The sequence below is a fragment of the Phocoena sinus genome, chromosome 2 (assembly GCF_008692025.1).
Source record: "Phocoena sinus isolate mPhoSin1 chromosome 2, mPhoSin1.pri, whole genome shotgun sequence".
NCBI classification, from domain to species: Eukaryota; Metazoa; Chordata; class Mammalia; order Artiodactyla; family Phocoenidae; genus Phocoena; species Phocoena sinus.
In genome coordinates this window covers 170,050,247-170,078,056 of record NC_045764.1, presented here as the reverse complement: position 1 = coordinate 170,078,056, position 27,810 = coordinate 170,050,247, and the positions used below count along the sequence as shown (strand labels likewise).

The 27,810-nt window shown below is 41.4% G+C and overlaps 2 protein-coding genes across 22 annotated transcripts in view; both read right to left on the bottom strand.

Moving 5' to 3' along the window:
• Positions 1-12,527, bottom strand: part of PAPOLA (poly(A) polymerase alpha) — a 57,172-nt gene extending 44,645 nt beyond the window's left edge. For 10 of the 21 annotated variants that reach the window (XM_032624946.1, XM_032624947.1, XM_032624954.1 and 7 more), the window contains exon 1: positions 12,290-12,504. In XM_032624946.1, the coding sequence (XP_032480837.1) occupies positions 12,290-12,297 (8 nt within the window). In that variant the 5' untranslated portion in view covers positions 12,298-12,504. Of the gene's footprint in view, positions 1-1,800; positions 1,857-5,512; positions 5,641-12,289 lie in introns of all 21 variants that reach the window. The other 11 variants (XM_032624950.1, XM_032624951.1, XM_032624958.1 and 8 more) reach the window with 3 other exon arrangements.
• Positions 12,528-23,636: 11,109 nt separating this feature from the next.
• Positions 23,637-27,810, bottom strand: part of AK7 (adenylate kinase 7) — a 55,129-nt gene continuing 50,955 nt past the window's right edge. Inside the window, exons 16-18 of the mRNA XM_032623074.1 lie at positions 27,081-27,301; positions 24,061-24,219; positions 23,637-23,761 (exon numbers count right to left, since the gene is read on the bottom strand). Of these exons, the coding sequence (XP_032478965.1) occupies positions 23,723-23,761; positions 24,061-24,219; positions 27,081-27,301 (419 nt within the window). The 3' untranslated portion in view covers positions 23,637-23,722. The remainder of the gene's footprint in view (positions 23,762-24,060; positions 24,220-27,080; positions 27,302-27,810) is intronic.

Below are 27,810 nucleotides of genomic sequence, written 5' to 3'. Positions count from 1 at the left end.
GTCAAATGTAAATTGAATTCATGTTTTCCTACCTTAAAATAATAAACCTCTATTGGATTGTTTTGTTTTGAGCAAACATCTGCGTTCTTTTCCTTTCTGAAGGGGCTGAATTCATTACCAGTTGAGTTTGGATGATCACCAAAATGACTGCCCATTCTCTGTGGGGTTAAGCTTTCTTGCAGATTCCCATTTTTTCTTTCTCAAATATTCAGGTTCTTCATTGTCATACAAAAATCAATGCTTGGAAAGATCCTTGTCTACTTCAACTGTATTACCAGAATATTGGATATAGACTCAGATTTCTTTCTTTTTTTAAAAAATCAATTTATTTATTTATTTTTGGCTGCATTGGGTCTTTGTTGCTGTGTGTGGGCTTTCTCTAGCTGCGGTAAGCAGGGTCTACTCTCCGTTGCGGTGCGCGGGCTTCTCATTGCGGTGGTTTCTCTTGTTGCAGAGCACAGGCTCTAGGCGCACGGGCTTCAGCAGTTGTGGCACAAGGGCTCAGTAGTTGTGGCGCACGGGCTTAGTTGCTCCACGGCATGTGGGGTCTTCCCGGACCAGGGCTCGAAACCGTGTCCCCTGCACTGGCCACAAGGGAAGTCCTAGACTCAGATTCCTAAATTCACACCAAGTTTGTCTACTTTAATTTGAAAAAAAAAAAAAAATTGATGTCTACATTAGTTTCCACATGAACATTTTGATGGGGAAACAAATCATACTCTGGTTGTAAATGTTTATTTATTCAAAATGTAGTCACATCATATAAAACCACATTTACTTGTCCCATCTAATTCAAAACAGAGCATTATAGGGCGACGTTCCTGGTGGTCCAGTGGTTGAGAATCCATCTTGCAATGCAGGGGACGCCAGTTCGATCCCTGGTGGGGGAACTAAGATCCCACAGGCCTCAGGGCAACTAAGCCTGCACACCGCAACTACTGAGCACACATGCCACAACTAATGAGCCCACATGCCACGACTACAGAGAAGCCCATGAGCTGCAAGGAAAGATCCCGCCTGTCGCAACTAAAAAAAAAAAACAGAGAACATATGTATCACATATCTCTGTATGTATACATATCTAATACAAATTACATATAGAACATATACTAATTCAAGAACACATATGAAAAGAAATAAAAGTAAATCACAACCAAATAAAAGGAAAGAAACAAATACATGTTTTGAAAGGTACAAGATACCTGTGTCTCCAATAGAAATGGCTTAATCTTACGCTAAGTGGCTAGACTAGGAATTCTAGGCTGCCAGATGCTCTGAATGTCCAAAATGTAGAAATATTAGCTATGATTGAGCTTTCAATGGAAGAAGTCAAAATTTTCCATTTAATTTTTAATATGAGAAATTAAGTAGAGTGATAAAACAATTTAAGGATCTTTCTGTTGCTGTTCTGTTTCTAACAAAACAAATATACACACTCCAATATCAGGTAATGTGAAGGACTCTGCTTTACAGACTTTCTCCTGGAACTATACACCAGACAGCTAGCTATCAATCCCAAGAATGCAAAGCTCTCCCTCAAATTTTTGAACACATGAGACACCTGCCCATGTCCGTCACTTTCTAGAGACATTTTTACCAGTATTTAGTTTTCTTCAGACATGATTTTAAAAATGCTTCTACAATTATATAAAACAATGAGAAAAAAAAAACTAGATACGGAGCCACAGTATTTGTGATCCACTGAAATTTCTTTCTGGTTTTCAATTTAAATACCAAGAACAGCTGTGCTTTTCCTGAGTAACTGGCTCATTTTCATCTCATGAACACATCTGTACTTACCTTTAGCCTACTGCCTGAATTCTTAGAGCAAAACTGGTGGCCATCCAGCAAGTTCTCTACAAAAATCCAAAAATCACTGTACTTCTGTAAGAACTGTTTTAGTACCCTAATTTCTTGCTGTTTTATATCTCTATCCTGATTCTCCCTTGTCATCCACCTTTAATGCAAACACCCTGGTAGTTCTAAAATGTGACTAAAGCATTCTTAAAAGTCTCAGTCCTTTCTGGGTCAGAGCAAGATATAAATACCTATACATACAGTACATATACGAATCTTGCCCCCCTCCAAAATTACAAAAGACAGCCAAACACTCCTCCCCCCACCCCACTTTTTTGGGAGTAAGGAGGGAGAAACGAAGAGGGCACAATACTAAATATTTTCAGAATTCTTCTCTCTCTTAGAACATAAGGCATTTTCTTTATAATATTTAAAATAATTTTCATCAAGGCAAAGCTTACCCAGGACATATACCCACCTTTCCTTTTTTATTATTTTTAATTTCAACAACATTCTATATAACAATTCCATTCCAACTACACTTGTTCTGCCTCTTGGCATCTTGGTCCCACTCTTTCTACTCCCCTGCTATGCCAGACTACCATTCATACTGCTACCAAGTGATACCTTCCTAACACACAGCTTCCTTAAAAACCCACATGACTTCTGGTACTGGCATTCAAAACTCTGTCCACAAAAACTGCTCTCAACCCAGAAGCAATCTGAAAAGAGACAAAGCAGGCTTGATTTCACTTCTACTAGTTATACCACTCTGGTTTCACTTCTGCCACTAGTTATGTGATTCTTGTTAAGTTGTAACTCTATGGATTTACCTTAGAATTTATTATTTCTCTTCTCTACTTTGGATGGCAAATTAGAAATTTAAATACTATAACATGTTTATGACATGAAAGTCCAGTTCCCAAACACAGAAACTTTTTAAACCAATACTCAAAAGAAAGGTCCATCCTTTCCTCATGCTAGGCTAAGACCTAACTCTAATTAGTATAAATATTTTGGTACTCAGAGATGGCAACATTTTTGTGAAACTGGCATATGACTGTAGGCTGCTTATTTTGGCCAGATACTTGTTTCAAAAGTTTAGGCATCCAATTTAACCAATACATGTGCTCTGAAATATCAAGAACCACTCTGATTACAGTAACTATAAAGCTAACTCAAATAGTGCAAGTTCCTATGATTTGTAAACTATAGTTTAGTAGCCCTACATTCAAATAGTCGAAGTATGATCAATCTTTGGATGTATCATATTGACGACCACTTCAAGTCAGTGAGGAAAGTTAAGGAATACTCACATGAAAGACCTATATTAGTACCTGTTTTCACTAAGTGAATGAAACCCAAAGAAGACTTTCACTTTTACGAAAAAAAGGCAAAAAGCAAAAGCACTCTTCGTTTGTTTTGCAAGCGGTTTCAGAGGCAGCGTGCGCCCTGAGTAGCAAGAGCGACACTAACAAGCTTCTTCCACAGGATATACGTATATTCAGCATCAAACTACCATCGCCTGGAACTGTGTCTGTGAGCAGCAATGCTTTATCTCAATTTATTCTATGCATCTGTTAGCAAGATGTGTATAAGGTAGTTGCTTCTTCATTTTATGCCGTTTTGGCTTACAAAAGCTTTCACAGGACCTTTCTACTTTTGGATAGGGAGGGAAACCTGTATTCTTAATATGTTCTTAAATCAACTTTTAAAAGTTTCACTGCAAATCAAGGAAGCACATTAAGACGATCACTTTTTCTGTCAGACTGGAGAAAAACAAAGCTGATGTACATCTGGTGAAAAATGAAAGACTTATTATAAACCTCCAACGTTGGCAATGGTGTAAGAAAATGAGCACTCTTAGCCATCACAAAGGATGTGAACATGGTATATCATTTTAAAAAGCAATCTGGCAATATTCATCAAATTTTTTTTAAAGCTTATGTCTAGCAACTTCATCTCTAGCAATCTCTTACAGAAATACTAGAGGACACAAGGACTCAAACTGAAGGTCCTGATGTTGGAAGACATATCCTCTTTAATTTACAACACATTTTTAGTATATTAAATGTGTACATTAAAACACAAATTTCTACTGCTCCTGGGGTACGAATACAATGGCTTAGAAGATAGGCCAAATACGGGCCCAAAATCCTGTTCAGCAACAATAAGCTTGAAATGAACAATGTCTACCCCAGCATTATACTTTATAGAGGGAGCATGCTTGGTATTTGTAAATAAATACCTCTCTTGACCCTACAGATTCTGGAATTTGACCCTTCTTATAGGAATAATACAGAAGATAACCCAAGGTTGTTCACTGGAGCACTGTATACAATGCAGCAACAAACTGGAAACCACCTAAATATCCATTAATATGATACAGGACTGGCAAATTACAGTACATTCTTACAACTTAATACTATGCTATATAAAAAGAATGAGGTGGTTATCCCATGTAGTAGCATGGAAACATGCCCACAATATGTCAGGTGAAAGGAGTTGTAGAATATAATTATGATAATAGCTAATATTTACTGAAACCTCAACATATTCCAGTTAGTGTGGCAAGCACTTTACATTATTCCTGACTATTCCAACGACTCTATTCACTGGGTCAGGATATGATCTCAGGCATCTGACTATAATCATAAGCCTCTATACATCTTTCACAACATACAGTCTTGTACCTTTAAAAGTTATTTGTGTATTATGTCTATACATGCGAAGCATAACTGATTGTTGGAAGAATTCCATCTTCTAGGATTTTGTTTCCATTTGTTAAAGTACTTTTAAAGATAAATATTAATGAAGTCATACAAAAGTTGAAAATCATCTAATTCTACTATTCACCATTAAGCTTGTGATAGTAAAGAGGCTAAAACCACCCCCTAAAATCATTCCCCAACAGCAAGGGACAGCAAACAAATGTTCAATTTAAATCAATAATTAGCTTTTTGATTATTAGCTTTGTAGTTTATGCTAATCAAAATGTTATTTTAAAGAACTGAAAAACCTTAAAATGGATTTTTCAGTGTAACGCTTTGTGATTAGAAAATAGAGTACAAAGCAAATCATGATTTACAGCTCTAGAAAACTGGTAAAGCACCAAAGCTATCAAACTTCATCAATCCAATTTTCCTAAAAGCACCTTTTCCTCATTTAAGTTATTTTTCCCAGAAAGTATTTTATTAGGCTGAAATTTACTGAACTAGGATCCTAAATATGTATGAAATACAATGCTAAAATCAGGAATACAAAAATAGTCTCTAACCTCAGTGACAATCTCAAATTTGCTCTGGGATTCAGATCTTTAAACAACAGATCAGTGCAAAGTAAAAGCTTAAAATAAACATTACAGAAACAAAGAATCAAGGATATACCAAAGGAAAAGGTTAAAGAGGTATGCACTCTAATGACTTGGAGAAGGGAAAGGAGCAGTCTCTGCAGATGACTAACACACAAAGGAAAGGACAACAAATCACCAATGGTGTTTTCTGAAATAGTTAATATTTAACGACTTTCTTCCCAATTTAAACAAAGCTCATGCTACTGATGAATCTCTACCTCCTCACATTGGGCATATGGAATTGGTGGCACGTAGTACTAAAAGGGTCAATTGCCTCAAAATATATAGATCCTAGCCAACAGAAAACACTGTCATTTCTTGCTAGTTTTAGTCAGTGAAGTTAAAACTGCAAGCTTAACTTACTTGATATTCTTCTTTAGAAGTAATCAGATAAATCACAGTAACACTTAATGGGTACATCCCAGGTGGTCCAGTAGTTAAGAATCCGTCTTGCAATGCAGGGGATGCTGGTTCAATCCCTGGTCCGGGAACTAAGAACCCACATGCCACAGAGCAGCCAAGCCCACGCTCAGCAACTACTGAGCCCATGCACTGCAACTACTGAGCCCGCACGCCACAACTACAGAGCCCACGCGCCACAGCTAGAGAGAAGCCTGCGTACCGCAACAAAAAGACGGCGCACAGCAACAAAAGATCCCACATGCCACAACTAAGACCCAACGTAGCCAAAAAATAAATAAATATTTTTTTAAAAACCACAGTATGTAATTTGCTGTTTAAAGGCCTTAACCTTAAACGTAATGTGCCCATTCAAATTAAGCAGGAAAAAAGGACATTGAACAGAATAGGAATATGGGATCTCTCTAAAGTATTTGAATACGCATTAAATATTAATTCTTAGCAGAAATAATACAATCTCCTCTTTCACAAGAAGTTTAACACATATTTGAATTTTACCTGTAGCTTAGAAGTCAAGCATATAGTCAAGACAACGTATTTGCTCACTAAGACATTATTCTAAGGATGGCTAATTCACCTGCCATCCTGTGTAACTGGTACTAAACATAGAACCTACCTATAGTCTTAAAATATGTATTCCAGGTGGATCATCCAGCCAATATTTAGTAAGCAGCAGCAGAGGCTCAAATATAGATGAAGCAATAGTTTACGCTCAAGGGGAATAAATTATGATGAATCCCAACGCCAAAGTTTGGAAATAAAAGGTTGATTATACAGAGAAAGGGTACTTGTTACTGAATTGTAACAATGGCCAGGTTATTTTTCCTTCCTTCCTAAGGGCACTTCCAACTGTCCCTCTGCCCTCTCTCCAAGAGGGGCTAGAAGCAAAAACAAAAAACAAAAAACAGCCAAACCACAGCATTCCTGCATCAGTATTTGTCAAGCACAATTTGAAAATGAAAGAAATGTAACTAGAGAATCTAAAAAGTATAAAAATGTATCAGAAAATAATAGTCAAAAATATATTAAATCATAGTATTATAAACAGGAAATGCAATTTAGATGTTTCTGATAACCAAAATGACAGGAACACTATTCTTAAATAAAAACTTATTTAAAACTATTTAAAACTATAAAGACTACTTACTGTAAATGCAAGAAGCTGGTTTCTGAACGAAATATAGAGGGAACAGAAATGTGAGACAATTCTGTGACAGAAGAGGAATAAAAATATCAAATTTAAACTCCCACATTTTTTTCTTCTGCAAATCCTTAAATTTTCAAGTGAGAATGCTATGAAATTCTGCAGACCTGCAATCCAACGACTAAAAAACAACTATCTTCCACACAACTTGATCTTGAAAATTAAGTATACTTAAGACATACAAACAGACTCCCACTGAGCTGATGAAACATAGTTCTCAACAAGATACACAGTAAATGGCACAGTACTAGAATGAGAATGAAACATGGAACCCAGAGTTGAATTTGGCTGCAGTCTATGACTTAGCACCCTTAAGACCTTAGAGGAGTGACGACTTTGAGCCTCACTTTACAAGAACTAATATCTCCTGCAATGGTGCTGTTTTATGAATCATAGACTCAGATTGTACACTTATTTAAAAGCTGCTGAATAATCAGAACGATGAACATACCAAATAAAAGACATGCCTCTTCCACCAACCAAAAATGAAAAATAGCTGGGACTCCAACTGGCCTCATTTTGCCTGAGAGTAGCTTTTATAAACCTGCCTAGATGCAACTCAAGGTGAAATTTAATTGTAATGTTAACTTGAAGTAGCTTAATTACCAAGAAATGGAATATTCTGATGAATCAAAAGTTATATGTTTTCAAGCCAGAAGGCTTTGGGGGGTTGAGGGAGGGGGTGTCAGGGAGTGGGAACTGACTTACAAATTCACTCAAATCCAATTATCTTCCCTCCCAACTTCTCCATCAAAAAGCATGAACCGACAACACGCTTAAAGTAAAATACCACATTTCAAAACCATAACTTTTATTAAGCAACAAGAAATTCATTACAAAATCTCTACATCTTAAAATCTGAGAATCAAAATCTCTCAGTTAGAAGTTACCTTTCAAAGGTTATCTAATACATTGCTTTTCATTGACCACAAAAAATATCTTTAAATCATGTGTGTGTCCATTCCTCCAGACCATTCAAAAACCACCAGAGATGCTGCACAGACACACCACTGGAAACAGCGCAGCTTGGGGCAGCTGTCAGTTGTTACTATACATCAGTTTCTCGAACTTCTGGGTCTTAGGACCCTTTCACAACTCTTAAAATTTATTGAGGACTCCAATGACCTTTTGTTTATATGGATTATGTCTGCCATTATTTACTACATTAGAAATCACAACAGGGAAATTTTTGTACAGTAACAAGAAATCCATTACATGTTAACATAAATGACTTTTTTAAAAATAACTGGTTTCCAAAACAAAAAACTTAGTGAGAAGAACAGCACTATTTTACATTTTTGCAGATCTCTAACTCTGGCTTAATCAAAAATAGCTGGTTCCCGGGCTTCCCTGGTGGTGCAGTGGTTGAGAGTCCGCCTGCCGATGCAGGGGACGCGGGTTCGTGCCCCGGTCCGGGAAGATCCCACATGCCGTGGAGCGGCTGGGCCCGTGAGCCATGGCCGCTGAGCCTGCGCTCCACAACGAGAGAGGCCACAACAGTGAGAGGCCCGTGTACCGCAAAAAAAAAAAAAAAAAAAAAAAAAAAAAAGCTGCTTCCCACATCTGCTTCTGCATGCAATCCCTTTTGATAAGTTGTTTTGGTAGATGCACAGGAATAAAACCTGGCATTACACCATTATAACTAGAAAACAGTGTTCTAATAGCCTTTTCAAATAACTTTGGATATTCTTCTTTGATATTACACCAAAATGCCACAAGTGCTAATTTCTTAGAGACTAGTTACAGTATGAAAGCAGAAACTACAGCAATAAACCCTTTGTACTCTTGCATTAAAATCGACTGGTCCACCTTGCACTTTAAATGTACCTTTACCCATGCATGACTTTATTACATCATGATTGGTGGTTTGGAAAATGTGGGTTCACTTAAGATACGCATATCTTCCAAATGTTGGCACATTATTATACAAAATCAAAAAAAAGTTCACTAATATCACCATCGACCAAATCAGAAACATTTTTAATTACTGGGAGGCTGTCAAGCTCACAATGACAGAAACAAGCATTCTAAAATTCTAATTTTCGCTTGAAATCTCAAATTTTATCACTGGCCACAAATATTGTCAGTTGTTCTCCTTAAAGAGACAGGCTCCATTTTTCAAGTAAATGCTAAGTAGTCAAGTATGAACATCATAGTTCATCAATTGTTCTTTCAGGTAAAAACAGAGCTCAATGAGAAAAGCACTAGCTTAGCTCACAAATCAATCATACGTGTGCTCTTCGCAAAACAACCATCCTACTTTTTAGCATACAGCTTTAAGTGTACGTCCCATTTTATCACAACATACTCAAAGAACTCAAGGGTCAAGACTTAATAAAATTAACATTTTTTACTGCTTCGTCAAGGACTTTTTCTTCAAACTGTGTGTGTCTGTGTGCATGTGTGTAGTGAAGTGATACAATGACAACTAGGAGAATGCAGTGCCTGTGCCTTGATTCTTCCTAAAGCATCATGACCCACCACTGCTTTTGCACCACTGGTGCAAATGTCAACAGACTAAAAAGACATAACATCTCAATATTATGAAAAGTTTGTATTTTATGTACTCCCTAAAAGGATCTCAAGGACCCCCAACATCCAGGCTTCTACAAATCACACTCTGAGAACCACCGCTACACGATATTACTACCCACCAAAAGGTCTCAGTTCTACCTCTTATCACTCCATGAAACTACTCCAATTCCCTCTTTTTTTGTGACAACCCCAAAAATATGGAAGAAAAGCTATTGTCTCCCCCAAGTCTTGCTAAATATCTCTTCCAATAACGTTCTACAAATGTGCCATGAATGCTAAGTCACTGATAATGTTTACTCCCCTTAAAGTCTTTTTTATTGCCAGTGTGATAGCTAGAACTGAGCTGATGCAAATAACGATCTGACCAACATAGAGTGAGGCAGAAACTGGAATACAGTTCTCATACAGGTCTTATACGCTGTATTAATGCAGTAGTTCTCAACAAGATGTTGGCCCCCAAGGTACATCTGGCAATATCTGGACACATTTTTGGTTGTCATTACCAGGACATAGGGGGTGGGACTCCCACAATCTAGTAGGTAGAAGTCAGGCATGCTGTTAAACACCCTGCAATACACAGGACAGAATTATCAGCCTAAAATGTGAATAGTACCACCATGAGAAATCTGGTAATAATGGATCCTGAGACTACCAAAATTTTGGAAGCTTAATCACCATGGCTCTTAAACCATACCAGCTTTTCAAAACTATATATGCAATTACATATGCTTTTGGACAATATATGGAGACCTGCTCACAATGTTTTCTAACGACGTAACTTCAGTAATCTGTTTTGATTTCATCCATTCTGACAATTTACCTATACCTTAACCCCCCCACCCACACACAAAGACTTAACAGCCACACCAAACAGGAAAGTGGAAGTCAAACACAATACAGTCTGGAAATCACAATTCAAAACATCAAAGAAATAAAATTAATGACACCAGAACATGAAAAACAAAGAAAGCAAACTAATGAGAAAAAAGGCCTACTTAACTAGGCAGTCTATGGTCTTTTAGTTTACTTTAAAAGGACTATAGTACACATAGGGTTAACAATAAGAGAAAAGCTAATGAAAAACTGGTCATATTGTTCACATTTCAAGAAACACACTAGAAAGACAATATCCGTGTGTGAGAATCTGCTGCCTTCACTTTGTCTTCCATTTTAAACATCTGCACTAACTTCCAAAGAATGTGAAGCACTTAGGTCTTTAAAGGAAAGGTATACCTCCCTTCCTCAAAGCATGCTGGGAAAAAGCAGGTATAAAAGAACTTTTAATTTCTAAAAAGACATAAATTGTTTCTTCATTAAAGCCCTTTAAGGCATACATTTCCTATTACTGATCAATTTTTTTAATACTGACATGATTATCAGAAAGAGAAGTCCTTTTTCCAAAACAGCAATAAAATGTGAGCTAACACAAAGAAGTCACATGGCATTATTGCAAACATTTAGGTTTACTTTAATTGCTGCTGAATTGAAAAATGCCACAAAAATCTTGCTTAGACTCGGTTCTCCTAGTAACCCTTTTCATTGTTCCATAAAAGTATGATTCAAGGACCTTGCACCTTACAAGATTTTAGGTCTGCTATATTTAATTAAAATTAACAAATATCCTCATTACAGAAATATGTTGATAGGCCTCTTAACAAAATGACTAGAGTGGGTGAGAAGGAAGGAGCATGAAATTCCTTTTTAAAATATCGTGTAAAATGGGACAGATGTCTTTAAAGCCTGTTTCAAACTTAAAGCCTCACCTGTAAACAGAGACATACACACATATACACATACATAAATAAAACTGTAAAACTATAATCAGTGATAGTTGCAGAAAAGAAGGTGTTTTTACTTAAAAAAAAATAAAATAAGCGTTAAGGTGACCGTTAGGTGTCTAGAAACCCCAAAATCTTTATTCTGCGTTCAAGTAAAACTTCAAGGGTCAATTACATGCTTCGGGGCTACAAAGAGAACTCGGCCCCCCATCTCTCACCCTTGAATCTTCAAAAATGGAAGAAATGCAGTCTCACGATTTAGGCCTCTACTCTGCTGTATACACGCAGAAAAAAAGGCTGTAATCTTTCGATCAACAATGAGTTCTCAAATTACATCCCATTCTTTGAGAGAGAAAAGAAAAGGAAAACTTCTTTAAAAAACCCAACAAGGAGAAAAAAGTATAAGATACAGGCCTAGGGAGATTAGAAGGCATAGATGGACTACAATAAGAAAAAGTCTACCATCAGAAGAACAGAAAATATCACTGCACATGGAAAGACGGAAGCAACATGAAATCCGGCGACCCTATCGAAACAAAACCGGGAGAGCAACACGTAACGCAACGCCTTTCGACGGGGGGCACCCGGGAAAGTGCCCCTCTCCTGGCAGCCGAAAGGCTGGAGGGAACGGAGGCGGGGGGAGGGGATGTTCGAGCAGCTGGACTCGACGCTCAAAACTGGGCTTTTAACTCGCGCTCAGGCTGGCTGGGACGCGGAAGTGGGTTAACACTGGCACACGAAGTGGGCATCTAGGAAACGTGAGGGAGAGCTAGGCCGGGAACAGAAGCAGCGAAACGAGCCGGAGAGGCGCCGGGGGACGAGCCCGAACCCCGTGTGCAGACCCCGCGAGGAGCAGGGCCTTCCTCCCCGGCAGCTGGGCACCGGGTTCCCCCCTCCCCTTTTCTTTTATCGGACGAGGCGGAGAAGCGGGAGCAGTAAGGTTACAAGCTCCTCCGGCCCTTCCGGAAGGGGAAGGCCCCCGGCCCGACAGCCGCCGAAGCCAGGAAGGGGTGGGGGGAAGCGGGAACCGAACACAAGGGGAAGTGCGGCGGCGAGTGGGAGAGGAAACAGGAAGAGCCCCAGTCCCGCCCGCCTCCCCTCGGGGCTAGGGCCCAGCTCGCGCGCCCCCCTCCCCCCTCCCCTCCCCCGACGCCCCCAAGGCCCCGCCGGCGTGCGAGAGAAAACAGAATACAAATCACTTACAACGGCATCGTCTCCGGCGCCGGCACCGCCCAGTCACTTCCCCCCCGCAACCGCCGCCGCTGCCGCCCTGGGCATGATCCACTGAGGCGGGAGGGAGGGGGGGGCCTGCCTCAGCCCTGGGTCCAACCCCACTCCCGCACCCGCTCCCGCCGCTTTAAGCGCTTCTCCTCCTTCCCCTTCGTCCTAACATGGCGCCCGAGCGCTACCACAGCAACGTTCTAGAACCGCTGACGCTACTACACACGCTATGCGTGCGCCTGCGCAGCAGCCGCCCAGCCCGCCGCGAAGCCTCACGGGAAGGGTAGTTCGTGCGCCGGCAGGCGCTCCGGCGGCTTCCGCCGCAGTTGTGTCCGGCTTCCGCGGCACACGTAGCGGGTATGGGAGGTATCCGATTGGGAGGCTCTGGGCTCGGGGGTGTCCCTCCTGCCGGGCCGCTCTTGTCGCCGATGGGGGCGATGCAGCCCGGACGGCGCAAGGAAGGCCCCGGAGAGGCGCCGCTTCCGGTGCATTGTGAGGTCCCGCCGTTCTCTCCGCCCGAGGTCGCGGCGGCTGCGCTTCCACTCGGACTGCGTCGGTGGAGGCGCTTGGAGGGAACCGGGGCGCCCACGCGTGCGCCGGGCGCTGGGCTCAGCACTGGGACACTGGGTTGTAACAGGTTACTCAACCTCTTATTTTTTGCAAAGTGAGAGTAATGCCTGCTTCCTAGGGTAGTGGCGCCTATTTAATGTGATAATGCAATAAGGGTGCTTGGCACTGCGGGGGACAGAGGGCGCAGAGACGTCACTAGGACTCCCGCCTTACCCGCTAGACTCGGTTCCCCCGGCACGGAGCTTTGGAGTTGTTCTGTCCACTAAGGTGTACACAGGCGCTCAGGAAATATCTGTTGAATGAATTTCTGGATAGGATTGTGATGACAGCAGATTCGAGAACAGGAGCTAAATTTATTTCTAACAGCTGGTGCACTGGAACTCACTGTAAAGCTGTCATTCAGTAGAAACGTAGGTGGCAGTAAGCCTTGGGATATTAGCAAAGGCCGTTTCGCCCATAGTTTCCCTGAGGCTGTTTTGCAACCTCTTCTCTCCGTGGGGTGGGACCTGGGAGTTACCTGCACACTTCCAGCAAAAGTTGAATAAAAATACCTGAGACTGACTTGACTCTGATATTCTTTCCCTCTTCGAATATAGAACGCGTTCCAAAGTGTCACACAGAAGATTAATGGAGGGAAAGGGGGGCATCACATATGGGAAAGTTAAAGTTCTAAATTCTTTAAATATGCACTTGTAACTCCTCAGGAAATTTGACAAAAGATTTCCATTTTTTTCTCAGAAAGTCTAGTGGGACTAGCGTTCTAGGACTAATGAGGGGCTCAGTGGGAAAAGCACAGGATCCAAACCCGCATTGTCCAATAAGGTAGCCATTTGTCACATGCGGCTTGCCGGCACTTGAAATGAGGCTCGTTCATTTAAGATGTAAGTTCAAATCGCGCAGATTTCAGAGATCTTACTATGAACAAAAGAATGAAATACCTCACTGACAATTTTTTTATATTGTGTTTTGGATATAGTGCATTAAAGAAAATATGAAAATTTCAACTGTTTCTTTTTACTTTTTAAAATGTGGCTGCTAGAAAATTTTTAATTATGTATGTGCCCATCATTTCTATGGAACAGCAATGATCTGGAGACAGACTTGTATTTGATTCTCAATTCTACTTATCCCCTTACCCTCTTGTGGCTTTAGGTGGGGGCCCAGCAATAGACCTGTCAAAATTTTTGAAAATCTGAGGTCCAGTGGAATCAATAAAATATTAAAGCTATGGTCTTAAAAATTGCTCATAAAGATAGGCACTGATGATTGTCAAATACTAACACTGTCCCACTTAGATTCTGTGGGGTGGGAGCAGATAAACACTTGAAAAGGTAAGGGAATTATAGACTGTAATAAGAACCACGAATGAAATAAATCAGATGATAAAATTACGGGGCAGTTCAACTTTAGATAGGGTGGTCAAACTAGGCCTCTCAGAGGAGCTGATCTTTGACCTGAGACCTGAAGCCTTTCTGAGAGATTTGGATTTTCTTTTTGTGAATGGGGAAAACATTGGAAGTTTTAAAACGGGAAGATTACATTGATATTTGTGGGAAGATAAAAGGGTAGGGAATCAATTTGAACTTCCCAGACAGGAACTTTCCTGGTGGCGCAGTGGTTAAGAATCCGACTGCCAATGCAGGGGACACGGTTTGAGCCCTGATTCAGGAAGATTCCCACATGCCGCGGAGCAACTATACCCTTACGCCACAACTACTGAAGCCGGTGCACTCTTGAGTCCGTGCTCTGCAACAAGAGAAGCCACCGCAACGAAGGGTAGCCCACACACCCCAACGAAGGGTAGCCCCCGCTCTCCACAACTAGAGAAAGCCCGCATGCAACAACGAAGACCCAACGCAGCCAAAAATAAATAAAATAAAAGATAATTTTTTAAAAAATATGCTGTGAACTGCCAGACGTTTTGAAGTTGGAGGAAAGATGAGGTGGCTCTTGCCATATTCAGGTAAGAGATGATGAAGCTTGAAATAAAAAAGAAGGGACAAATTTGAGAGAGATTTAGGCAATGTGGTTAATCCTAGTTTCAAGAGGGGAGGGGAGGAAGAAGACAAAGATGATTGCGAAGGTTCTGGCCGGGGTGGTGGGGGGGGGGGGGGCGGGGGGGATTAAATGAAATAGGAAACAAGAGGATAACGGGGCACGGGGATGAGGTTGTGAGAGTGGTTTGATATGGGTTGATTCTGAAGTGCTTGTGGGACCTTCCGAAAAGTCTCTGAGGCTATTGAAAACATACTCCAGGAGCTGAGGAGAGAAGTCAGGGCTGGAAACAGAGATTCTAAACTCTGAAAGCAACTTGCTCATATTTCGGAATCCTGTTTCAGTTCTGGAAGGGCCTTACATACACCTGGCCACTACAATCTGACCCAACTCCTGTTTCACAAATGAGTAACGAGCTAGGTGGTCACAAATCCCCAACGTTTAGAACCCAATTAAGGATATAATTTGAGCCAAGGAAAGTGGAGAGTGAAATAAAGCCAGTTACCAGTGTTTTGGTTAAGACAATATCCACGTTGTGGTAGCCTTGCCGTACATGTTCTTAGAGTCCCTGCCCAAGGCTGTTTTATAGCTGCAGACTTTGCCCTGCCCCAGGGCCTGCTTGCCGTCAGCAGCTAAGAGAAGGGGCAGATGTTTTCTACCGATATCTGAAGTATTCAGATTGCATTTTCCACACAACAATGTCATAAATAGTGGGAAGATTTCTAGACTGGTTCTGTTAGGACCACAGTGCATGCAAATCACAAAAATGCACAGAAAATATTTTTGAATCTCTTCACATATCGGGAACTACCTGGATTGCTTCAGTGTCATTTAGGAGGTGATCGCTGGAGATACTGTCTGATACGGAGATTTTTATCCGAATAATAAACTATAATGACTCATTTGGCTACTAATGGTGCATACTTTTTAAAAATTTCAATCAGGGACTTCCCTCGTGGTCCAGTGGTTAAGATTCTGTGCGTCCACTGCAGCGGGGGCAGGTTTGATCCCTGGTGGGGGAACTAAGATCCCGCATGCTGTCTGGTGTGGCCAAAAAAAAAGGAAAAAAAATTCCAATCAAAAAGCAGACTTATGAGTCACTAAAGTCAAAATAATAACATAAGCACTTCCATCTAATAGTTCTGTACTCATGAGCTGTCGTTTTATTAAATTCTCATTCCTCTTTTAGATGTTGATGTTTTGAAGAACGTGTCTTCTATCATTTGCATGAAAGGAAGTGTTACCAAAAGCTTGGCCTCTCTGTATACCGGTGCCAAATCAAATCCTGGAGACAGTTTTGGGTGAAGTAGAAAAGAATAGCTTTATTGCTTTGCCAGGCAAAGGGGGACACACCAGGCTTCTGCCTCGAAAAACTATGTGTCCCAACCCCAGAGGGTTTGATAAAGGGTTTATCTGACAAGATTAGAGCATGAGCAAGGCTTGCACTCCCTTAATATCGTGTCAGGTGGTCTTCTCTTAATCTTTTGTGGTTTTTTTTTTTTTTTGGCTGCATTGGGTCTTCGTTGCTATGTGCGGACTTTCTCTAGTTGTGGTGTGCAGGCTTCTCCTTGCGGTGGCTTCTCTTGTTGCGGAGGACGGGGTCTAGGCACGCTGGCTTCAGTAGCTGCAGCACACGGGCTCAGCAGTTGTGGCTCGCGGGCTCTAGAGCACGGGCTCAGCGGTTGTGGCTCGCGGGCTCTAGAGCGGGGGCTCAGCGGTTGTGGCTCGCGGGCTCTAGAGCGCGGGCTCAGCGGTTGTGGCTCACGGGCTCTAGAGTACAGGCTCAGTAGTTGGGGCGCAAGGGCTTAGTTGCTCCGCAGCATGTGGGATCTTCCCGGACCAGGGCTCGAACCCGTGTCCCTTGCCTTGGCAGGCAGATTCTTACCACTGCGCCACGAGGGAAGTCCCTTGTCTCTTAATCTTGATGAGCTTCTCTGGTCCCTTTAATCTTGCCTCAGGTGGTTTCTTGGCTGCTCCTTCCTTGATTAGCAACTGTTCAAATCTGCCCTTTGGAAGAACTCAGGGAAGGTCATGGAGGCTGGAGTCTTGCCTATAAGAAATGGTGGACAAAAGGAGGCCTCCGTGCCCAGGCCTCACTCGCTTTCAGTACCTGGGGGCCCTCTCTGCCTGCAGCCAGAGAGCACTGGGGGATGTCTTGCCTGCCATACCAACTAAACTGACTTTGTGCCACTCCCAAATACACTCTAAATAAAGAATTTGAATGGTGTTTTGATTAACTTCCTTTTTTTTTAATATAAAGTACTCCAAAAAAATGTATGGGTATTCAAATGGTATTTTTCTTTCCTGAAGTGGATCTAAGGAACTCTATGAACAAATCCATATTTTAAGGAAGAGTTTCTGGGTTTGTTATTTTTTTAACTTTAAGGAAACATAGCATACTTTAGTATTTTTTAAGGTAGAGTACCAACTCCTTTTTAAAAGATGATTAAAGTACGACTTATACAGTAAAGTTTACAAATACTAAGGCATCTGTGCTTGTTCCCCATCTCTGTAGCACTCCCTACTTAGTGGAATGAAGTTTTATCCATGTACACGCCAATGTAATTAACACTTAAATCAAGATGTAGAATATGTCCAGTCTCCCAGCAGGCTTCCTCCCAGCGGATAACCCTCTATTGCCACCAACACCACCATTACCTGGTAATCAGTCTTCTGACTAGTCCACTATGGACTAGTTATATCTGTTTTTCAACTTCAGATACAGTATTTACCCTTGTATCTAACTTCTTTCACTCAACATTTCATCTGTAAGATTCTTCATGTTCTCAGAGGTAAGAGTCACTCTTTTTCATTTCAATGTGGTACTCTATACTACGATGATATATCTTTCTCCTATTGTAGATACCACAGCATATCTTTCTCCTATTCATGGACATTTTGGTTGTTTCTAGTTTGGGGCTTTTGTGAGTAATGTTGCTCTGAACATTTTTGTACGTGTCTTTTTGAAGATATAAGCAGTCTTGGGTATATACCCAGGAATGGAATTGCTGGGTCACGTGTATACCTATATTTGACTTTATTAAGTCCTCCCAAATGGTTTTCAAAGTGAGAGCACCAATCTATATTCCACTCTATAGGTGGGTTCCAGTTGCTCCACATCCTCATCAACACTTAGTGTTATCAGTTCATTTAATTTTGGCCAAAGAGTAGTATCATAACGGAATCTTATTGTAGTTTTCATTTGTATTTCTCTGATGATTAATGACTTTCAGCCTTTTTCAATATGCTGGTTGATCATTTGGATATTCCCTTTTATGGAGTGGATACTCAAGTCTTCTGCCTACCTTTAAATTGAGTTTTCAGTCTTATTGACTTGTAGGAGTTTTTAACATATTCTGAGTACAAGACCTCTGTCATTTGTATGTATTGCAAATATCTTCCCCATTCTGAGGCTTGTCTTTTCACTCTTAATGTTGTCTTGAGAAATCTTTGCCCACTCCAGGGTTACGAAGAATTCCTCTTATGTTTTATTCTATTCTAGAAGCTTTATTATTTTGACTTTCACATTTTGGTCTAAGATCCATCTCAAAATAATTTTGTATATACTGTGAGGTAGAGGTCGAGGTGTTTTTATTTGGGGGGGGGGTTGTTTGTTTATTTGTTTTTAATATATAGATCTCCTAATGACCTGCAGAATTTATTGACAAGACCGTACTTTCCCCATTGAATTGCAATAGGGCCTTTGTTGTAAATCAAGTGATTGTAAATATGTGGATCTGTTTCTGGACTCCTTATTCTGTTCCATTGATCTATGTGTCTGTCTTAATTACTGTAGCTTTATAATAAATCTTAATATTTAGAGTGAAGTCTTCCAGGTTTGCTGTTCCTCAAAACTGTCTAGACTATTCTATATTCTAGGTCCTTTGCATTACCATATATATTTCAGAAACAGATGATCAATTTCTACCAAAAAGAGAGAGAGAGGGAGGGAGGGAGGGAGGGAGGGAGGAAGGAAGGAAGGAAGGAACACACTGGGATTTTGATTGGGACTGCATTGACTCTACAGATCATTTTGGAGAAAAATTGAAGTATTAAAAATATTGAGCTTTGGGGGCTTCCCTGGTGGTGCAGTGGTTGAGAGTCCGCCTGCTGATGCAGGGGACACGGGTTCGTGCCCCGGTCCGGGAAGATCCCACATGCCGCGGAGCGGCTGGGCCCCGTGAGTCATGGCCGCTGAGCCTGCGTGTCCAGAGCCTGTGCTCCGCAACGGGAGAGGCCACAACAGTGAGAGGCCCACATACCGCAAAAAAAAAAAATACATATTGAGCTTTACAAGCCATTAACAGTATATCTTGGGACTTCCCTGGTGGTCCAGTGGTTAACAATCCGCCTTCCAATGCAGGGGACGCAAGTTCGATCCCTGGTCGGGGAACTGAGATCCCACATGCTGTGGGGCAACTAAGGCCCAGCACCACAACTACTAAGCCCTTGCATTCTGGAGCCCGTGCACCACAACTAGAGAGAAGCCCACGTACTGCAACAAAAGACCCTGCATGCCACAACGAAGATCCCACGTGCTGCAATTAAGACCTGACGCAGCCACATAAATAAATAAATATTTTTTAAAAAACAGTGTATCACTCCATTTATTTCATTTTTAATTACTATCAGCAGTGTTTTTAAATTTTCAATGTAGAGGACTTATACATCTTTCTTAGCTTGTCCCTAGCTATGTTACTGTAAATGATACCCGCTCTTTATAAGTAATATAGGAATATGCTTATCCAAAATGTAGGTATATATAATAATGTCTATCAAAATCACAGGTATATAGGACATACTGTACAGCACATGGAATTATACTCAGTATTCTGTAATAACCTATAGGGAAAAGAATCTGAAAAAAATAGATATATATGTATGTATAACTGAATCACTTTACTGTACACCCGAAACTAACTAAATAAACTATAAACTAACTAAAACTAACTAAATAAACTATACTTCAATTAAAAAAATTTACAGGTATATACACAGGAGGCTTAGCAGTGACAAGCTGGCCTGCTCAGATTTGGGGGGGGGGGGGCAGGAATTGACTTCAGAGAGCCTAATTATAAAATGATACAATGGATCAAACCAGAAATATGAAAAGTCACCTTAAAGAAAGTAAATGCCTCCTAACCTACAAAGACCTGGGAGAGTGAATATATTAATATATCTGAAACAAGAACATGTCAAGGGGAGTCACAGGGGTAAACATCATCGCTGCCCATCCAAACGACGTCTGGGAAAGCGCATCTTGTCGGCAAGGACTAGAGCAGCTTGGCCGGCACGGCAGGCGTGGATCTATCAAGCCAGCCTGCACTCATGCCTTGTCTTGGTTTTGCATTCACCAAGCACTTCTGATCATTTGGCTTCTCCTATAACCTGCTTCCAAGAAGAGAATGTACTGCTGAAGTGGGTGCCAGTCTCAGCTCATTCAACTATGTTTCTCATTGTAAATAAATTGTAAATAAAGAAACTCTGTCTTCTCTGCTGGTCTCTTAGATTTGTTAAGACATGTCAGCATCTCAGGGTCCTATCTATCCTTAAACGCTACTCTTCTAAACTTGCATGGCTGAGGGCCAGACTCCATAGCGAATTCACCAAAATTGATGCCACTTAGTGAAGCATCTTGGTGACCCTCAGAGTTACTGAAGTGTTCTGTCACAGCCATATAGAAATGTAAATAGACTACGGACTTTGTTGAATAACTAGAGATTTGATTTAGTTATAAAAAACATAGCTGTGTAGCAAAATTTCAGCTAAACATCTTCATACACTGATATTTATCGTACCTCTACCATGTGCTATGCAATTCTTTAGTCTGTAGAGAGACAGAAAAACAAAACAAAATCCCTGCCTCCGTGGAGGCTACATTTTAGTGAGGGATATAGACAATAAGTACATGGGCATATAAAAGGATGTCAAGTGTCAGCAGAGAAAAGGAACAGCGTGGGATGTCATTGGGAGGACAATCTGGGGGGCCTCTCTGAGGAGGTGATATTTGAGCTGAGCCACGGATGAAGTGAGGGTGAGCCATGTGGATATGTGGGAGCCAAGTTTTCCAGGCCAAGGCCCCAACACGGAGTGCACTTGGCAATGAGAATTTTAGTGAGGGGGCAGTGAGGTCACGAGGGTTCACACTGTATCAGGCCTCGAAGGCCCAAGTCAAGACTTCGCCTCCCCGTCTGTGTGAGATCGGAAGGCACTGGGGGGCTTTAAGCAGATCTGACTTGTGTTTTAACAAGATTCCCCTGATGGGATGTTGAAAGAAGTCACAGAAAGGAGCAGGCCAGGACAGTAATGTTGGAGAGGTAAGAAGCAGACAGACTTTGGATATGTTTTGAAAGTTGGGCCAATGTGATGCACTGATGTGTGGAATATGGGGTAAGAGAATAAGAAAAGGACCAGGGATGCCTCCACAGTTTAGGGCCTGAGCGGCTGGAAGGATGGAGTTGCCAATACCTGAGATCAGAAATTGTGGGAGCAGCAGGTGAGGGGAAGGAAGACAGGGATCTGCAGCTAGACTGGCTATGCTAAAGTTCGAGGGGCTGTTAGACGTTCAGGTGAGGGGAAGAGAGGGTTTCAGGAGGAAATGATCAAATGTGTCAGATGATCGGAGAGGGCCAGGAAGATGAGGACTGACAACTAACAATTAGGTTTGGAAATGTGGACGTCACTGGTAACCTGGCTGTAAGGAGGACAGGAATTTTGGGCCCGTGGTTGGAGGAAGATGTGGAAGTCTAGGAGGGTTTTTTCATTTGAATTGGGTTTTTGTCTTGTCTTGTTTTGACGTCTGGGAGTTAGTAGGAGAATAAGTTTGAAGCTAAGCGTGATGATCCAGAGGGGAGGGAAAAATCAAGCTGTGAGAGAGAAGGGATGATTATAGGAGCAGAATCGGATTATGTGAGAAGAGCTGGGATTCAGGGCACAGGCTGATCTTAGGTGGGAGCACAGACCATTCTCTGCAGCAGAAGGGAAGGCAGGGGTAGGTTTGCAGTGGGAGGAGGTAGAAGTTCTCTTTCGGTTGCTTGGGTTTTCTCAGTGAACTAAGAAGCAAGGTCACCAGATGTAACCATCCTGAAGGCCTGAAAATGTAACTATTATAAAGACCAGTGATTTCAAACTGTCCAAAAGGTATTCTCTTTAGTTACTTAGTGTTTTCGATTAAAATAAGGATCAAAATAGTGCAGTGGAGTGAAGGAAAAATAGGTAAATTGACTTCATCAAAATTAAAAGTTTTTGTGTATTAAAGGGCATTATCAAGAGAGTGAAAAGACAAGCCACAGAATGGGAGAAAATATTTGCCAATCACATATCTGATAAGGGTCTTCTGTCCAGAATATATAAAGAACTCTTACAATTCAGTAACAAAAAGGCAACCCAAATAAAAAGTGAGCAAAGGACTCGAATATAGATTTCTCCAAAGAAGATACACAAATGGTCAGCAAGCACATGAAAAAAGATGCTTAGTTACAACGTGGTACTACTACACACCCACTAGTCTGGTGGTTCCCCATACAGAATTACCGTATGACGATATTTCCACTCCTAGGTTTCTACCGAAAATCGACAACAGGGGTTCAAACAGGAAGCTGTACTCAAATGTTCACAGCCGCTCTGTTCACAACAGCCAAAAGGTGGAAACAACTTAACTGTCCATCAACACATGAATGATTAAACAAAATATGGTCTATCTGTACAGTGGAATACTTTTCAGCCATAAAAAGGAATGAAGTACTGATAGATGCTACAGCATGAAGGAACTCTGAAAACATGCTAAGTGAAAGAAGCCAGGCACAGAAGGCCACATATTGCATGATTCCATTGATATTAAATGTCCAGGATAGACAAATCCATAGAGACAGGAAGCAGATTAGTGTCTGCTAGGAGCTTGAGGGGAGCGGATAATGGGGAGTGACTGATTAATGGGTACAGGGCTTCCAACTGGGGTGATGGAAAAGTTCTGGAGCTAGATTGTGGTGATGAGTGGACAGTATCATGAATGTACTTAGTGCCACCGAACTGTACATCTTAACATGGTTGCCATGGTAAATTTATGTTGTGTGTATTTTGCCACACAAAAAAAGAGTGCAGTTATATTCAGATTTCATTATTTAAAGAAATGAAATATATATGCCATTAAGATAAACCTAAACTGATTTCTCATCCAGTGTAATTCTGGGAATTATAGGATTTTTAGAGCTGAAAAGGCCATAGTGGTAAAGTTAGCTTGTTAAAAATATTTAGCAACTTTCTAATTATCACAGATATTAAAAATTATTCATCTTGTTACATGAATTTTTCTACCAAGAGGTTTAGAATTCTCTCTGACTCATAGGTTGGGTGCTGACCTTGAACTCAAAAAGCAACCTTGCAGAAAACAAACATGTCTGACTTACTGTGACTCAAAAAGCATAAACTGTTCTAATTTATTTCCATTTCTAACACCACTAGTATTGGGGACATAACAAATCACACAAATTCATTAGCTTACATGTTAGAATAATACATAGTCTGATTTTCTTCACGCTATAAATTAAATTACTATAAACATTAGTGTACAGAATACTCAGACAAAGAATGAAATATTAAATCAATATTTATCCCATGAGCTATGCACAGATACTTTAACAATTTACCTCTCAAAATATGGTTTTAATGAAGTAGTGACTCGTTGCCATAGAGCTTTTTATAATGAATCTACTTAATAAAATATTTGTTTGCAGGGAGAAAAAAAGAATTTCCCCAAAACCAGAAAATCATTTTTTAAAGCAATTTTTCAAATTACAGTGTTAAAGTCATCTCCAGCTCTGTAAAAGTATATGACATGAGATCTTTAAAATTTCACTGCATTTCAGGATTGTTCTTGAAAAGATACTCTGCCTGTAATTGAGAAAAAAGAAAAAAAAGTCAACAATTTAGAATGTACTATAAATTTAGAATTTAGAATTAATAGTACATTAATTTGTACTATTAATGTTTACAATTTAAAAATGAAAGTGCACAAATTTTTTCTTTGAAATGAGTAACAAAAATCTTATTATAAAATGTGATGAAGGTGTTAGAGGCTATTTCCCAAATAACCAGACACACAATTTCTCTGTCTCAACTGGCTTTTCATTTTGATTTGGGTATATTTTATTCTCAAATTGATATAAAAAAAAAAGCCTTCAATCTCTTACCAGAAAATCAACAGGATCTTCGGGTCTGATCTTACAACACTCATTCAGACCTTGCATAAGCGTTGGCATAACGTGGGTCATTAAATAGTTTCTCAAGGGAATAGACTGGGCCTCCAGTAATTCTTTTTCTTCTCTTTTAACTTCCTCTAGTCGTTTACTCTACAAATAGAACATTCGGGGGTGCAATAAATAGATGGAAAAAGAAGAACGGTTTCATACGACTCACCCCAGAATGCACTAGAAGTAGACACTGCTATAAATGTTCATCATGTTATGATAAAGGTGGCATTTCCAATTGACAGGGAAAATATGCAAATGGTGTTTTAACAACTGCCTAGTCATATAGAAAATAATAAACTGGACTCCTACTTCACTTCTTTTTTTCTTTTTTCCAGCATGATTTATCTTTATTAATCACCCCTTTTGTTCACTTTCTTTTCTTTTTTAACATCTTTATTGGAGTATAATTGCTTTACAATGGTGTGTTAGTTTCTGCTTTATAACAAAGTGAATCAGTTATACATATACATATGTCCCCATGTCTCTTCCCTCTTGCGTCTCCTTCCCTCCCACCCTCCCTATCCCACCCCTCTGGGTGGTCACAAAGCACCAAGCTGATCTCCCTGTGCTATGCAGCTGCTTCCCACTAGCTATCTATTTTACCTTTGGTAGTGTATATATGTCCATGCCACTCTCTCACTTTGTCACAGCTTACCCTTCCCCCTCCCCATATCCTCAAGTCCATTCTCTAGTATGTTCACTTTCTTAATTACTTAGGCAATCCAGATCCCTCTAGGACAGGCAAAAAGATGATGATGATGATATGATGGTGATGATCCTACCTCACTTCTTAAACCAAAAGAATTTCTGGCTGCCCAGATGAAGCAAAGTGAGAGAAAGAAAGAGAGAAAGAGAGAAAGAAAGAAAGGGAGGAAGGAAGAAAGAAAGAAGGAAAGAAAGAGGAAGGAAGGAAGGAAGGGAGGAAGGATCACAGAATCATAGAAGTGCTAATAGGGACTTCCCTGGTGGTCCAGTCGTTAAGAATCCACCTGCCAATGCAGGGGACGTGGGTTCGAGCCCTGGTTGGGGAAGATCTCACATGCCGCAGAGAAACTAAGCCTGCACGCCACAACTACTGAAGCCTGCGCACTCTAGAGCCTGTGCTCTGCAAAAAGGGAGGAGCCACAGCAATGAGAAGCCCGCACACCTCAATGAGGAGTAGCCCCCGCTCGCCGCAACTAGAGAAAGCCTGCGCGCAGCAACGAAGACCCAACGCAGCCAAAAAAAAAAAAAAAAGCGCTAGTAGAAACTCTCGAAGGTATTGATCTGGTGGACTTGTGTTATGCTCAGCATACAGCCCCCCTCTCTCAGGACTAATAATTCCAGATTTCATTTAAGAAATCTCCCTTCTCAGTCTAGTGGATTGGGTGGGACTTAAGCCCATCAGTCCGGCCCACTCCTGGCCATGGACATTAGTTAAATGTGCAGCCAAAAGACAAGAAACAAGATAAAGATATAAAATACATATACTGCCTTAGGTAGAATAAATGCAAAGAGGGAAATTTATTTTTTTTGTTTTTGTGTTTTTTTGGCATGCAGGATCTTAGTTCCCCCACTAGGGAATTGAACCTGTGTCCCCTGCATTGGGAAACGAGGAGCCTTCACCATGGGGCCTCCAGGGAAGTCCCAAGAGGGAAATTTAAAAGTATAGAAAGGGATAGGACGTGTTATGCAGTGGGGCAGGTGTTGAAATTTTAAATATGGTGTCCAGGAAAGGCCTCATTAGAAAGATGACTTTTAGCAAAGACTTGAAGCAAGGGAAGAAGTTAATCACACAGATGGAACTTTATTTAAATGCACGGAGATATCAGAGGCAGCCAGGTCACAGAGGACCTTAGGGGCCACGGTAAGGAGTTTGGACTTTCATCGAACAGCGATGAACAGCCTGTGAAGACTTTAAACAGAGAATGGATGTGCTGAATCTGTATTTTTCTTTTTTTTGGCCCTGCCAAGAGGCATGTGGGATCTCCCCCGACGAGGGACGGAACCTGTGCCCCCTGCATTGGGAGCATGGAGTCTTAACCACTGGACTGCCAGGGAAGTCCAGATCTATATTTTATTTTTTGTTTTTTTAAATAAATGTATATAATTATTTATTTATTTTTGGCTGCTTTGGGTCTTTGTTGCTGCGCCGGGCTTTCTCTAGCTGCGGCGAGCGGGGGCTACTCTTTGTTGCAGTGCGCCATTTTCTCACTGCAGTGGCTTCTCTCATTGCGGAGCATGGGCTCTAGGCGTGCAGGCCCAGTAGTTGTGGTGCACGGGCTTAGTTGCTCCGCGGCATGTGGGATCTTCCCGGACCAGGGCTCAAACCCGTGTCCCCTGCGTTGGCAGGTGGATTCTTGACCACTGCACCACCAGGGAAGCCTAGATCTGTATTTTAGAAGGATCACCTGGCAGCAGCAGGGAAACAGACTGGAGGTGGAGGGTGGAGCTGGGGAGACCAGCCGGAAGGCACCACATCATTCTGGCACCCTGGTCAGGAGAAGGGAGCCCTGCAGGTGGATGTGAGTGCTGTTTTAGGAGGCAGAATAGTTAAGACTCAGTGATTTGGAGAAGAAGGGTAGAATGAGGCTGACCACCCAAGTTGGATGGGTAAATGGAGGAAAACCAAATGAAATCACCAGGTTGACAGGCAGCAAATGGCACACTTTTACAACGATGTGTATTGTTAATGCTATGTCAATGGCTGGTTGTTATTATCCTTGTTATTTACCCTAAGCAAAAGACTGGGGCATCTTTTTTAAAATGGTACATATGAAAGAAATTTTAAAAAAAGAAAAAAAATGGTACATATGACAAAACAAACAAAAACAAAAAAACAACAAAAATTTGTTTGGGGTATTTCCGTGACATTTCTCTATTAGCCGGATGGGAAGCGCGAGAGGTCGGAATGGTCTTGCCAGCCCCCAGCCCCCATCCCCCACCCACTCCCCCGCCCCGACGCGTGTGCACACACTCACCCACTCCTCCCAGCGAGCGATCTTCTCTGCGGTCTCCGCAGCCTCCTTGCGCTGTCGCTCTGCCTCCTCCATGGCCTCCTTGGCCAGCCGTTCCTCAGCAGCCCTCCGCTCCTCTTCTGCCTTTTCTTCATCCGTTAAACCATAATTGCGAGGCTCCCCAATCTCTTTGATGAGCTGTTTGATAGCAAGTCTGTTCTGAGCGTCTTCGAGTCTTCCTACATCTTTAAAAACCAGAAGAGAGGAAGAGAGCAATACAGACATTTATAATCTGGTCCTGGGGCTTCCCTGGGGGCGCAGAGGTTAAGAATCCGCCTACCAGTGCTGGGGACACGGGTTCGAGCCCTGATCCGGGAAGATCCCACATGCTGCGGGGCAACTAAGCCCGTGCGCCCCAACTACTGAGCCCACGTGCTGCAACCACTGAAGCCCACGTGCCTAGAGTCTGTGCTCTGCAACAAGAGAAGCCACCAATGAGAAGCCCGCGCACTGCAACTAGAGAAAGCCCGCGTGCAGCAAGGAAGACCCAATGCAGCCAAAAATAAATTAAAAAAAATATATATATATAATCTGGTCCTGCCTGCAATCTATTCTGAGTCCATTTTTGGGAAAATTCTATCACTATTATCTTGTGATGGTAGATTGCGTGAATTACCATATGAGTGTTTCCTTTTCTAGTTACCAGCACAGTTTAGAATTTCTGGTCTCACTGGCAAATATCAGACTGGTCTCT